The sequence below is a fragment of the Oncorhynchus keta genome, chromosome 11 (assembly GCF_023373465.1).
Source record: "Oncorhynchus keta strain PuntledgeMale-10-30-2019 chromosome 11, Oket_V2, whole genome shotgun sequence".
NCBI lineage: Eukaryota > Metazoa > Chordata > Actinopteri > Salmoniformes > Salmonidae > Oncorhynchus > Oncorhynchus keta.
In genome coordinates this window covers 53,013,043-53,028,160 of record NC_068431.1, presented here as the reverse complement: position 1 = coordinate 53,028,160, position 15,118 = coordinate 53,013,043, and the positions used below count along the sequence as shown (strand labels likewise).

Here is a 15,118-nt window from a genome sequence, read left to right as displayed (position 1 = left end):
AGGGAGTACAGGAGGGGACTGAGCACGCACCCGAGGGGTTCCAGTGTTGAGGATCAGCGTGGCAGATGTGCTGCTACCTACCCTCACCTCCCTGGGAGGGCCCTTCAGGAAGTCCAGAGTTCAAGTAAGACACATCAACATCAACTGTTCAGAGGAGACTACGTGAATCAGGCCTTCACGGTCAAATTGCTGCAACGAAACCACTACTAAAAGGACACCAATAAGAAATAGTCTGATGGCCTTGAGATAGAAGCTGTTTTTCAGTCTCTTGGTCCCAGCTTTGATGCACCTGTACGCCTTCTAGGTGATAGCGGGGTGAACAGGCCGTGGCTCACGTGGCTGATCTTTTTGATGATCTTCTTGGCCTTCCTTTGACACCGGGTGCTGTAGATGTCCTGAAGTGTGCCCCCGGAGATGCATTGAGCAGACTGCACCAATCTCTGGAGAGCCCTGCTGTTGAGGATGGCGCAATTCCTGTACCAGGTGGTAATAGAGATCAACAGGAAGCTCTCAATGGTGCATCTGTAAAAGTTTGTGATGGTCTTACGGTCCAAGCCACATTTCTGCAGCCTGCTGAGGCTGATTGTCAGTGATGTGTACACCGAAGAACTTGAAGCTTTTCATCTTCAAAAAACGCCGGCCCCGTTGATATGTATGGGGGCGTGATCCCTGTGCTTTCTCCTGAAGTTCATGATCAGCTCTTTAATTATGTTGACGTTGAGGGAGAGGTTATTTTCTGGCACACACCTCTCTGTAGGCTGTATTGTCGTTGTTGGTAACCAGGCCTACGACTGATTGTATCATCTAAAAACTTGATGATTGAGTTGGAGATGTGCATGGTCACGCAGTCGTGGGTGAACAGAGAGTAAAGGAGTGGGCTGAGTACGCACCCCTGTGGGTCCCCTGTGTTGAGGATCAGCATATTGGAGGTGTTGTAGCCTACCTTCACCACCTGGGGGCTGCCCATCAGGAAGTCCAGGACCCAGTTGCACAGGGTGGGGTTCAGACCCAGAGCTTAGAGGGTACTATGGTGTTGAATTCTGAGCTGTAGTCAATGCGCAGCATTCTTACATAGGTATTCCTCTTGTCTAGATGGGATAGGACAGTGTGCAGTGCGATGTCAATTGCGTCATCCATGGATCTATTGGGGTGGTACGTAAATTGAAGTGGGCCTAGGATGTTGGGTAAGGTGGAGGTTATATGATTCTTAACTATCCTCTCAAAGCACTTCATGATGACATTAGTAAGAGCTATGGGGAAATAGTTATTCAGTTCAGTTACTTACACTTTATTGGGTACAGGAACAATGGTGAATATCTTGAAGCAAGTGGGGACAACAGACTGGCATAGGGAGAGATTGAATATGTCCGTAAATCAAATCAAATCAAATGTATTTATATAGCCCTTCGTACATCAGCTGATATCTCAAAGTGCTGTACAGAAACCCAGCCTAAAACCCCAAACAGCAAGCAATGCAGGTGTAGAAGCACGGTGGCTAGAAAAAACTCCCTAGAAAGGCCAAAACCTAGGAAAAAACCTAGAGAGGAACCAGGCTATGTGGGGAAAAAACCTAGAGAGGAACCAGGCTATGTGGGGTCGCCAGTCCTCTTCTGGCTGTGCCGGGTGGAGATAATAACAGAATATGGCCAAGATGTTCAAATGTTCATAAATGACCAGCATGGTGAAATAATAATAATCACAGGCAGAACAGTTGAAACTGGAGCAGCAGCACAGCCAGGTGGACTGGGGACAGCAAGGAGTCATCATGCCAGGTAATCCTGAGGCATGGTCCTAGGGCTCAGGCCCTACGAGAGAGAGAAAGAAAGAGAGAAAGAGAGAATTAGAGAGAACATACTTAAATTCACACAGGACACAGGATAGGACAGGAGAAGTACTCCAGATATAACAAACTGACCCTAGCCCCCCGACACATAAACTACTGCAGCATAAATACTGGAGGCTGAGACAGGAGGGGTCAGGAGACACGGTGGCCCCATCCGATGACACCCCCGGACAGGGCCAAACAGGAAGGATAACCCTACCCACTTGGCCAAAGCACAGCCCCCACACCACTAGAGGGATATTTTCAACCACCAACTTACCATCCTGAGACAAGGCTGAGTATAGCCCACAAAGATATCTGCCACGGCACAACCCAAGGGGGGGCGCCAACCCAGACAGGAATTTCAAATCAGTGACTCAACCTACTCAAGTGACGCACCATTCCTAGGGACGGTATGAAAGAGCCCTAGTAAGCCAGTGACTCAGCCCCTTTAATAGGGTTAGAGGCAGAGGATCCCAGTGGAAAGAGGGGAACCGGCCAGGCAGAGACAGCAAGGGCGGTTCGTTGCTCCAGAGCCTTTCCGTTCACCTTCACACTCCTGGGCCAGACTACACTCAATCATATGACCCACTGAAGAGATGAGTCTTCAGTAAAGACTTAAAGGTTGAGACCGAGTTTGCGTCTCTCACATGGGTGGGCAGACCATTCCATAAAAATGGAGCTCTATAGGAGAAAGCCCTGCCTCCAGCTGTTTGCTTAGAAATTCTAGAGACAATTAGGAGGCCTGCGTCTTGTGACCGTAGCATACGTGTCGGTATGTACAGCAGGACCAAATCAGAGAGATATGTAGGAGCAAGCCCATGTAATGCTTTGTAGGTTAGCAGTAAAACCTTGAAATCAGCCCTTGCCTTGACAGGAAGCCAGTGTAGGGAGGCTAGCACAGGAGTAATATGATCAAATTGTTTGGTTCTAGTCAGGATTCTAGCAGCCGTAATTAGCACTAACTGAAGTATATTTAGTGCTTTATCCGGAAAGTAGAGCATTGCAGTAGTCTAACCTAGAAGTGACAAGCATGGATACATTTTACTGCATCATTTTTGGACAGAAAGTTTCTGATTTTTGCAATGTTACTTGGATGGAAAAAAGCTGTCCTTGAAACAGTCTTGATATGTTCTTCAAAAGAGTTTGGGGTCCAGAGTAACGCCGAGGTCCTTCACAGTTTAATTTAAGACGACTGTACAACCATTAAGATTAATTGTCAGATTCAACAGAAGATCTCTTTGTTTCTTGGGACCTAGAACAAGCAGCTCTGTTTTTCCGTTTAAAAGTAGAAAGTTTGCAGCCATCCACTTCCTTATGTCTGAAACACATGCTTCTAGCGAGGGCAATTTTGGGGCTTCACCATGTTTCATTGAAATGTACAGCTGTGTGTCATCCGCATAGCAGTGAAAGTTAACATTATGTTTTCGAATAACATCCCCAAGAGGTAAAATATATAGTGAAAACAATAGTGGTCCTAAAACGGAACCTTGAGGAACACCGAAATTTACAGTTGATTTGTCAGAAGACAAACCATTCACAGAGACAAACTGATATCTTTCCAACAGATAAGATCTAAACCAGGCCAGAACTTGTCCGTGTAGACCAATTTGGGTTTCCAATCTCTCCAAAAGAATGTGGTGATCGATGGTATCAAAAGCTGCACTAAGGTCTAGGAGCACGAGGACAGATACAGAGCCTCGGTCTGATTCCATTAAAAGGTAATTTACCACCTTCACAAGTGCAGTCTCAGTGCTATGATGGGGTCTAAAACCAGACTGAATCATTTCGTATACATTGTTTCTCTTCAGGAAGGCAGTGAGTTGCTGCGCAACAGCCTTCTAAAATTTTTGAGAGGAATGGAAGATTCAATATAGGCCGATAGTTTTTTAAATGTTTCTGGGTCAAGGTTTGGCTTTTTCAAGAGAGGCTTTATTACTGCCACTTTTAGTGAGTTTGGTACACATCCGGCAGATAGAGAGACGTTTATTATGTTCAACATAGGAGGGCCAAGCACAGGAAGCAGCTCTTTCAGTAGTTTAGTTGGAATAGGGTCCAGTATGCAGCTTGAAGGTTTAGAGGCCATGATTATTTTCATCATTGTGTCAAGAGATATAGTACTAAAACACTTGAGTGTCTCTCTTGATCCTAGGTCCTGGCAGAGTTGTGCAGACTCAGGACAACTGAGCTTTGTAGGAATACGCAGATTTAAAGAGGAGTCTGTAATTTGCTTTCTAATAATCATGATCTTATCCTCAAAGAAGTTCATGAATTTATTACTGCTGAAGTGAAAGCCATCCTCTCTTGGGGAATGCTGTTTTTTTGTTAGCTTTACGACAGTATCAAAAAGGAATTTCGGATTGTTCTTATTTTCCTCAATTAAGTTGTAAAAATAGGATGATCGAGCAGCAGTAAGGGTTCTTCGATACTGCACGGTACTGTCTTTCCAAGCTAGTCGGAAGACTTCCAGTTTGGTGTGGCGCCATTTCCGTTCCAATTTTCTAGAAGCTTGCTTCAGAGCTCGGGTATTTTCTGTATACCAGGGAGCTAGTTTCTTTTGAGAAATGTTTTTAGTTTTTAGGAGTGAAACTGCATCTAGGGTATTGCGCAAGGTTAAATTGAGTTCCTCAGTTAGGTGGTTAACTGATTTTTGTCCTCTGGCGTCCTTGGGTAGACAGAGGGAATCTGGAAGGACATCAAGGAATCTTTGTGTTATCTGTGAATTTATAGCACGACTTTTGATGTTCCTTGGTTGGGGTCTGAGCAGATTATTTGTTGCAATTGCAAACGTAATAAAATGGTGGTCCGATAGTCCAGGATTATGAGGAAAAACATTAAGATCCACAACATTTATACAAATGGGACAAAACTAGGTCCAGAGTATGACTGTGACAATGAGTAGGTCCAGAGACATGTTGGACAAAACCCACTGAGTCGATGATGGCTCCGAAAGTCTGTGGACTTTTCCATGTGAATATTAAAGTCACCAAAGATTAGAACATTATCTACTATGACTACAAGGTCCGATAGGAATTCAGGGAACTCAATGAGGAACGCTGTATATGGCCCACAAGGCCTGTAAACAGTAGCTATAAAAAGTGATTGAGTAGGCTGCATAGATTTCATGATTAGAAGCTCAAATGACGAAAACGTCATTTTTTTTTTGTAAATTCAAATTTGCAATTGTAAATGTTAGCAACACCTCCGCCTTTGCGGTATGCACGGGGGATATGGTCACTAGTGTAGCCAGGAGGTGAGGCCTCATTTAACACAGTAAATTCATCAGGCTTAAGCCATGTTTCAGTCAGGCCAATAACATCAAGGTTATGATCAGTGATTAGTTCATTGACTATAATTGCCTTTGAAGTAAGGGCTATTTTGAGATGTGAGGTATCATGATCTCTTTCAATAATGACAGCAATGGAGGAGGTCTTTATGCTAGTGAGATTGCTAAGGTGAACACCGCCATTTTTAGTTTTGCCCAACTTAGGTCGAGGCACAGACACGGTCTCAATGGGGATAGCTGAGCTGACTACACTGACTGTGCTAGTGGCAGACTCCACTATGCTGGCAGGCTGACTAACAGCCTGCTGCCTGGCCTGCACCCTATTTCATTGTGGAGCTAGAGGAGTTGGAACCCTGTCGATGTTGGTAGATAAGATGAGAGCACCCCTCCAGCTAGGATGGAGTCCGTCACTCCTCAGCAGGTAAACACTCCAGCCAGCTGGTCTGCGCATTACATTTACATTTACATTTAAGTCATTTAGCAGACGCTCTTATCCAGAGCGACTTACAAACTGCGCATGCTTGGAGGACGAGGCTAGGGATGCCTCGCGAGGGTTAACACGCTTAAATGTCTAACTCACATTGACCACAGAGAAGGAGCAGTGGTGGTCCACGTCAGCGGCACTGTGTTTTCCTCGAAGTGGGCTAAGAAGCTTTTGAACCATAGCTAAACAAGCATTTGTGTAAGAGTATTGATAGCCTAGCATAGCATTAAGCCTAGCATTCAGCATGCAACATTTTCACAAAAACAAGAAAAGCATTCAAATAAAATAATTTACCTTTGAAGAACTTCAGATGTTTTCAATGAGGAGACTCTCAGTTAGATAGCAAATGTTCAGTTTTTCCAAAAAGATTATTTGTGTAGGACAAATCACTCCGTTTTGTTCATCACGTTTGGGTAAGAAAAACCCCAAAATTAAGTCATTACAACGCAAAATTTTTCCAAATTAACTCCATAATATCGACAGAAACATGGCAAACGTTGTTTAGAATCAATCTTCAAGGTGTTTTTCACATATCTATCGATGATAAATCATTCGTGGCAGTTTGGTTTCTCCTCTGAAGAAAATAGAACACACATGGACCTGGAGATTACGCAATAATTTTGACGGAGGACACCGGGCGGACACCTGGTAAATGTAGTCTCTTATGGTCAATCTTCCAATGATATGCCTACAAATACGTCACAATGCTGCAGACACCTTGGGGAAACGACAGAAAGTGCAGGCTCATTCCTGGCGCATTCACAGCCATATAAGGAGACATTGGAACACAGGGCATTCAAAATCTGGACCATTTCCTGTATGAAATTTCATCTTGGTTTCGCCTGTAGCATTAGTTCTGGGGCACTCACAGATAATATCTTTGCAGTTTTGGAAACGTCAGAGTTTTTTCTTTCCAAAGCTGTCAATTACATGCATAGTCGAGCATCTTTACGTGACAAATTATCTTGTTTAAAACGGGAACGTTTTTTATCCAAAAATTAAAAGAGCGCCCCCTATCTCGAAGAAGTTAAGGATTCACATGTAAAGCCAAGTGCTAAACAGTGAGTACAGTAGTATAGTATATGTCAATCTAGCAAACCAGGCTACAAACAGCAACTTTCTAAACAATATTTTGGTTTGTTTCTAGCTTGTTAGCTAGCTAGCTAACAGTATGCTTTGATTGAGTCCGTTGTCTTAGTTGAGATGTCGACATCACTGGTGTGATCCACATGTTGCAGGTCAGTTGTGGCCAGGCCCATAGCGTAGACCGTGGTTGGAGTTTGCATTTGTCTGTGCTCTGTGGTTGAATGAGCTGTTCTGGACAAGAAGTTAGCTACCTGTAGTTATTTGCCTTGAAAATTACTCAAAATTACAACCAACTAATTGCAGCATTTCCACAAAAATGGAAGAGTCAAGTGGAAGGGGGGAAAAGTAAGGAACTTGTCTGTCTGCATTGTGGAATAGATATTGCTAGCTCTTGTACATATGTATAAAATGGTTTTACATAATGTTTTTTTACAAGTGTACTGTCAAGTGAGTATGTTTACATGCACACTAATAATTCGATATTAAACTGATTATGGCAGTAGGCCGAGTATGTAAATACCTGTTTATCTTCAATCGACGTAACGTCAAAAGACAAAAATGCTATGACATATTCATGGGAAATCGTTGTGTACTGTCTGTATTCCTACTGTAGCAGCATGGTGTAGAATATGAGACATCTCAAAGACACACATTAGCAAGAACACACAGTTACAAGACTAATATGAGTCATTAAGCCAAAGTATTTTACTGAGTAACATTCTATTAAGGTATTTATACTTTTACTCAAGTATGATAATTGGTTACTTTTTCCACCACTGCTCGTTTGTCATTTGTTTTGTCAACGTTTTGTTGTCCAGCCCCTCTTGGAAAGAGGAATCATCAGAAGCAGCCATTGTAGATAATTATTTAGCAGTCTTGGATGGACAGTGCACGGTAACATTGCTCCCGTGATCCTGTAAAACTAGTACCAGCTCTGTTTTGTAAAGCCTACCTTCGACAGTTGGAACAAGGAAATATGGATCCTGTCAGGCTGTAGTCTTTACAAAGCCAGGGAAAATGAGTCAACCTAAATATCCTGCAATTTCCTGGCAGATAGGAACATCATTGAGACAACTCCAGTAGCTGCATTGAACAAGGATAACCCTACAGTATCTACTCGCATGATCCGTCACACCCTAATCTGTTTCACCTGTCCTTGTGATAGTCTCCACCCCCCTCCAGGTGTTGCACATAATCCGCATTCTCCCCTGTGTATTTACACGTTCTCTGGTTGACCGTTGCCAGTTCATCAAGTCAACCAGTGTTTTTGTTCTCAGCTCCTGATTTTCCCAGTCGCTCTTTCTCGCCCTTCTGGTTTTGACCATTGCCTGTCCTGACTCTGAGCCTGCCTGCCGACCTGTACCTTTGCCCCACCTCTGGATTGTTGACCTCTGCCTACCTTGAGGCTGCCTGCTGTCCGGTACAGTTGCCCCACCTCTGGTTTACTGACCCCTGCCTGCCTTGACCTGTCTATTGCCTGCCCTTTTTGGACTATTAAACCATTTGTCAATTCAATGTTGTCTGCATCTGGGTCTTACCTTCATTCCTAATACGGTTGGTTGTGCAATCAGTGAAACACAAAGGCCACAATATTTGCTACAATAAAATGACTCCATAGACTTTTAGATCAGACAGCAGGCTCAATCAAGCAATGACGTCGTTGGCGTTACTCCCATAGTGAGAAAATACAGCTTTAGTGCATAATTATATCTGAAACACCTTCTCAATCACTCAATCATGTAGGGAGGGATACATTGGTCGGCTAATACAGGACTAGTGAAAGACTCAGTGCACTACTTGTGAGAAAAAAGTGTAATATTTTAAGGTTTGCAGCACCCTCAGAACCCCGACTTCCCATGGCTATGCTATTCACTCAGTGTAATTAGAAAAAATGTCTAGCTAAATCTTGCTGCGCAAAGACAGAAATTTGGTCTATGCCTTCTCAGAGTATAATATGTCTAGTTAAATGACTATGGTATATCAACTGGTAAAACTGTGCTGTCCAACTGAAATCCTCCAATCATACATTGCCACCTAGTGGCATTTAATAGTAGCATCTTTGCAAATATCAAAAATCACACATGAATGCAGATAAAACATTTATTTGCAAATCATTTGTATATTTCTTAAGCAGTTCATGATCACTATAATTTTCACAATCCTTTATCATTACAGAGGCAGTCATTTGCAACAAAATATAATACACAACCTTCCGGAACACTGCGTAATGCACACATCTTAAAACAATAAATACAACATTTTAACAGGATTTCTTTTTTTTTTTTTCATGTATAGTTTGTGAGCTTGTTTTATTTCCCCTTTTTGCACGGAGAGCACTTGTGGAAATAGTGAGAGCAGTCTGGCTCGGCGCAGAGGAGGTTTTCTTACCATTAAAATAACTACAAAACAAGTTAACGGTAATGTGGGAAGACTAGACTGTGTCGAGTACTGACGACTTCAATAGATGGAGTACTGCCAACTCAAGTAGGATGGACGAAACAGTGCGAGGGTAAAGTGAAGTTGCAAAACCAAGTAAAGGGAATTAACTCAGCGCAGAAAAAAATTGATCTGTAACTTCTTTAACCAATAGTACGTTTTCTTCACTCATTCATTAAAGCATTCGCTCCTTTACAACAATATAAATGAATGGTTTCATACATTATCATTTGAAGGCTGTTGTATATATTGTACATACATTTGACAACCATATCATTAGATCCTTTTTTCAATAATAGTGATGCCCCGGTTCATATAGGCAATCACAGACATTTAAAATAAACAACTTAAATATCCAATCTTTCAACATATTCAAATAACTTTCTAACCTAGCAAACATATCACTGGCTAAACACAGACAATGGGAGAGTCCTGAGAAGAGCTTTCTGTGCTCTGTGCAAAGACATGGCATAGAGCACAGTAAAGAGGGGAGAAAGAGAGAAAAAGTGAGAGAGAGGCAGAGACAGAAGCGAGAGAGGGGGGGGGGGGGCGTGACAGAAGCATTGTTTTAATTTCTAAGATCACGCTTTCCCACTTCTGCCAGCCTATTGTGTTTGCAGCCCTGTTCTTGCAAGCGCAATGCTTTGTTATACTGTAGATGGGGTTACTAATGACGTTTATCAGGTTGTGAGAGAAACAGGTTATTACTGTGTATAGCTTTGCGGGGAGACCGAAACACAGTTGGCCTCAAATGAAGACATACTTTTGACGTGACTGATCGTCATGACAAAACATATTGATATTGGCAATAGATGAATAATAAGTCCTTCCAGAGGAAGCATCTCAATGTTGATGGTTTTCAATGTACTGTTTAGTCTGTGGTTTTGAGCAAAGGTGACGTTTGGGGCGGAGGAGTGGGGGGGGGGGCTGTGTGGGTTACATTGCACATTTACCAGGTCTCCACTCATAGGTCACTATATAAAGGAAAAGGAAAGAAAGTGAAAATATGCTGGTGCTTTTTAACACAACACTGCTTATAACAGGTTCTGAGAAGGATCATTAGGATCCAATGCTTCTTCTCAAGACATCTGTGATGACTGTCAACCATCTCCATTTCGGTTTCACCTTGATAAGAAAAACCATAATTCAGACAGCAAGAGTAGTTTGGTTGGTTGGCTACATCCTAGGTGTCTCGATGTGCAGTAGCCAGCTGTCCCAAAACACATGGCACTGGTTGATATGTAAAACTGCTCATGACATCGTCCCTCTGCCTTCATTGGTCGGACATACCTGCATGTCATTTTCTTAGTTGTGCTAACAAACATGAACACTCTTGTCATTTAACAGGATGTGCGCTGCACAAATGTAAAAGACAAAAACAAATAAATGTTAAAAGCTTGAATGTTTAACCCTTTCCAAACAAACGTCTTTAAACAAAGTGTTTACGACTAGGTTGGAGTTGCTGAGGGATGGTTGGAGGGTTGAACTAGCCAACTCGACCCTAAAGCTAAAAGTGACAGCTCTCATCTGATTGTCAAGATTCAGGCCTAGATTTGTGCTTTTTTGAGGAGGGTTTATGCAGCGGGTGAAATGACTGAGTACATTGAACGTCACATTTTCAGAGCCATGGAAGATTCTAGCAGACAAGGGGTTTCTTGTGCAGGTCTCTTCTCGTCACAGTGTATGAGAAAGCAGCCATGTTTATTTTTTTAAAAGGTGGCACCAAAGCGTCGGCTGGGTAGAAGACCCCAGGCAGCACTCTCTGAAACATCCCCTTCTCATGACACGACCCAACCTAAGTTTGTTAGCCATCAACAACGGCTCAGAAATATGACACGTTTTCATGAAGCTCTCTCCCCATTCAGTGAGGCATGGGGAAGGGAGGGGAAAGGGCAACTTGGAGATTTTGCTGCCCTGCTCCTGTCCTTTGTGCTCTGACCAATACACACACCTCCTCAATTCACAAATAGTGCATTAAAGCATACATCTTCAATACATATCAATATATTCTACAATATACACTACCGTTCAAAATATACTAGAACATCAAATTTGATCAGAAATACAGTGTAGACATTGTTAATGTGTCAAATTACTATTGTCTCAACGTCAACAGTGAAGAGGCGACTCCGGAATGCTGGCCTTCCAGGCAGAGTTGCAAAGGCCATATCTCAGATTGGACAATCAAAATAAATGCTTAAGACGGGGCAAAAGAACACAGACACTGGACAGAGGTAACTCTGCTAGAAGGCCAGCATCCCAGAGTCGCCTCTTCACTGTTGACGTTGAGACTGGTGTTTTGCAGGTACCATTTAATGAAGCTGCCAGTTGAGGACTTTTGAGGCGTCTGTTTCTCAAACTAGACACCAATAAAATATATATATTAATAAATATATGCCATTTAGCAGACGCTTTTATCCAAAGCGACTTACAGTCATGTGTGCATACATTCTACGTATGGGTGGTCCCGGGAATCGAACCCACTACCCTGGCGTTACAAGCGCCATGCTCTACCAACTGTGCTACAGAAGGACTACTAATATACTTGTCTACTTGCTCAGTTGTACACCGGGACCTCCCACTACTCTTTCTATTCTGGTTCGAGCCAGTTTGCGCGGTTCTGTGAAGGGAGTAGTACACAGCGTTGTACGAGATCTTCAGTTTCTTGTCAATTTCTCACATGGAATAGCCTTCATTTCTCAGAACAAGAATAGACTGACGGGTTTCAGAAGAAAGTTTTGTTCCAGGCCATTTTGAGCCTGTAATCAAACCCACAAATACTAATGCTCCAGATACTCAACTAGTCTAAAGGCGGCCAATTTTATTGCTTCTTTAAATCAGAACAACAGTGTTCAGCTGTGCTAACATAATTGCAAAAGGGTTTTCTAATGATCAATTAGCCTTTTAAAACGATAAACTTGGATTAGCTAACACAACATGCCATTGGAACACAGAAGTGATGGTTGCTGATAATGGGCCTCTGTATGCCTACGTAGATATTCCATTAAAAAAAATCTGCCGTTTCCAGCTACAATAGTCATTTACAACATTAACATTTAAGTCATTTAGCAGACGCTCTTATCCAGAGCGACTTACAAATTGGTGCATATTCACCTTATGACATCCAGTGGAACAGCCACTTTACAATAGTGCACACTGTATTTCTGATCAATCTGATGATATTTTAAATGGGGGGAAAAAATGTGCTTTTCTTTAAAAAACACCGACATTTCTAAGTGACCCCAAACTTTAGAACGGTATTCTTTATATATATATATATCTCAATGCTGCAATATACACTGATTGTACAACATATTAGGAACACCTGCTCTTTCCATGACAAACTGACCAGGTGAATCCAGGTGAAAGCTATGATCCTTTATTGATGACACCTGTTAAATCCACTTCAATCAGTGTAGACGAAGGGGAGGACACCGGTTAAAGAAGGATTTTTAAGCCTTGAGACATGGATTATGTATGTGTGCCATTCAGAGGGTGAATGGGCAAGACAAAATATTGAAGTGCCTTTGAACGAGGTATGGTAGCAAGTGCCAGGCGCACCGGTTTGAGTGTGTAAAGAACTGCAACGCTGCTGGGTTTTTCATGCTCAATAGTTTGCCGTGTGTATCAACAATTGGTCCACCAGCCAAAGAACATCCAGCCAACTTGACAACTGTGGGAAGCATAGGAATCAACATGGGCCAGCATCCCTGTGGAACGCTTTCAATATGTCCACGCCCCAACGAATTGAGGCTGTTCAACTCATTCCTAATGTTTTGTACCCTCAGTGTATATAGACTCATTCAATGAGTGTGTTTACACAGCATATGCGATGGAAGGCGGGGCATTTTTGGTCTGGTTTTGATAGCGGTGTGTGTGTGTGTGTGTGTTTACCGCGCTAGTTAGATAGCAGAGGAAATGTTAGCTTTGCGTTGGCTGCATCCGTCTTAGCACAGCAGTGTCTCTCTGGGCTGCTGGGAGGTGGGGGCAGGAATTACTCAGTCCTGCTGTAGCGTCTCCCTCCAATTGAAGCTGTGATTGGGCCCGTGGGTTAATGGAAGGATGGGCGGGTCCACCAGCTGCCACACCCCTGTCTCCCCCATCTCCTCAGCCGCACAGAAACCTAGGTAAGGAATCTATACAGGGAGAGAAGGAGAGATGGATGCGTATTGAGGGACAAACTGGTGTCATTAGAGAAGTGTGCAGGAGGGGGGCAGAGGCAGAGCGAGAAAGGAGGCAGAGAGAAAAGGATAAAGGGAGAAAACGAGATACATTAGAAGGGAGAGAGCAAAAGAAAGCGAGATAGAAAGCAAGAGATAGCAGATCAAGAGATGTCCTAAAGAAAGCATGCTGACCTTCCTGACCACTTGTACAAAGTCCTTGGCGTTCTGTGGGCTGAGGCCCTGCATCTGGCGAGTACATGCCTCCAGGGAGGAAGCATGGGCCACAATCAGCACAGTGTTTCCTGTGTGAGATCACAGAGGTTACATACATTTACATTTAGCAGACATTCTTATCCAGAGCGACTTACAAGAGCAATTTGAGTTAAGTGCCTTGCTCAAGGGCACATCAACAGGTTTTTCACCTAGCCGGCTCGCGGATTCAAACCTTTCAGTTATTGGTCCAACGCTCTTAACCGCTAGGCTACCTACCACACATAACATGACTTACTTACAGTACATATCTACTTATACACGCTAACTCACAAAAAAGTACATGGACCAGTGGAGGCTACTCAGAAGAGGAAGACCATCCTAATCAGTGAATTTCAGAAATAGACACAATTATATTCCCTTCACCAAGTACCTGATTAAAACACACTGTTTTGCAATGAAGGTCTATAGTAGTCTCAACAGCACCCTCTAGGGTAGCACCATGGTGTAGCCGGACGACAGCTATTTTCCATCCTCCTATGGCTAAATTTATTTCAATACAAAACCTAGGAGGCTCGTGCTCCTCAACCCCTTCCATAGACCTACATGGTAATCATGACGACTTTCGGCGCACGTCCTCCAACCAATCAAAGCTTTTGCAGTATGAACTGACATGTTGTTCATCCAATTAAAGAATTAGAGAATGAACCAAGTACTAAGCATGTGTGATTTAGAAGCTTGGTGAGTTGGTGACATTGTTGGTTAGATTGAGATTGGCATAGTGAATAGTTACGCGTTTTTAAGATATTAAATTCAAATTAGTTCCTTCAAACTACAGGACATGAAGGTAAAGTATATATTGCTTTCTTGGTTTTATAACTTTATTTTTGTGCTGCGTTAGTGCCGTTCATAAAAAAAAAAAGTGTGTAGCAAGTGGCTAGTTTAGCTACCAGAGTACAGTTCTCTGCTAGAATTGCTGCTAACGCTCACAAACAATGTAGTGGATTTTTTGTTGAGGAACCCTCATTGCCCACATCTGATGTTACAATGCTTTATTTGCTGAGCATATGAAAGTTTCTACTGTCTTCTTCTTTGATCATCTTTGAGACAAAATCAATTCAGAATGATTTGACAGCTTCCATCACATAATCCATTAAAAGTGAGATTAAAAGAAAGGTTGACGCAGAGCATTTTGGCACATGGCAAATCAGCTGTCGCTCGCAGTTGTTAGCTGTGAATACAAGTAGCCAATGCAATTCCATTACAGAAGCGCCGTCATAGGTTTGTGCAACAAGTTTCTCCATGAAGTTGAACTCTGACTTTGTTAATTCTGAGATGTCCAACAGACTGAGCACCTTGCTCGTTTGACACAAAAGTATCCTCAAGAAACGTTCCTGAATAAAGCCCTGATCATCCACATTACCCGACTATAACTAACAACTGCGAGCGACAGCTGATGTCTTGTGGTTTCATCCATTTGCCATGTGACAAAATGCGCTGTCAACCTCTTAAATGGATGGAAGCTATCAAATCATTCTGAATTGATTTTGGCATTAAAGAGAAAGACAGTAGAAACTTCCATATGCTCAGCAAGTAAAGCATCATCACTTGTTGCCCAAACCTAGGATGGC

The 15,118-nt window shown here is 42.7% G+C and overlaps 2 protein-coding genes across 2 annotated transcripts in view; one reads left to right on the top strand and one right to left on the bottom strand.

The window, feature by feature from the left end:
- LOC127906203 (uncharacterized) overlaps positions 1-15,118 on the top strand; it is a 373,245-nt gene that overhangs the window by 202,889 nt on the left and 155,238 nt on the right. The window lies entirely within an intron of this gene.
- ubash3ba (ubiquitin associated and SH3 domain containing Ba) overlaps positions 8,765-15,118 on the bottom strand; it is a 46,147-nt gene continuing 39,793 nt past the window's right edge. Inside the window, exons 12-13 of the mRNA XM_035781294.2 lie at positions 13,470-13,579; positions 8,765-13,250 (exon numbers count right to left, since the gene is read on the bottom strand). Of these exons, the coding sequence (XP_035637187.1) occupies positions 13,113-13,250; positions 13,470-13,579 (248 nt within the window). The 3' untranslated portion in view covers positions 8,765-13,112. The remainder of the gene's footprint in view (positions 13,251-13,469; positions 13,580-15,118) is intronic.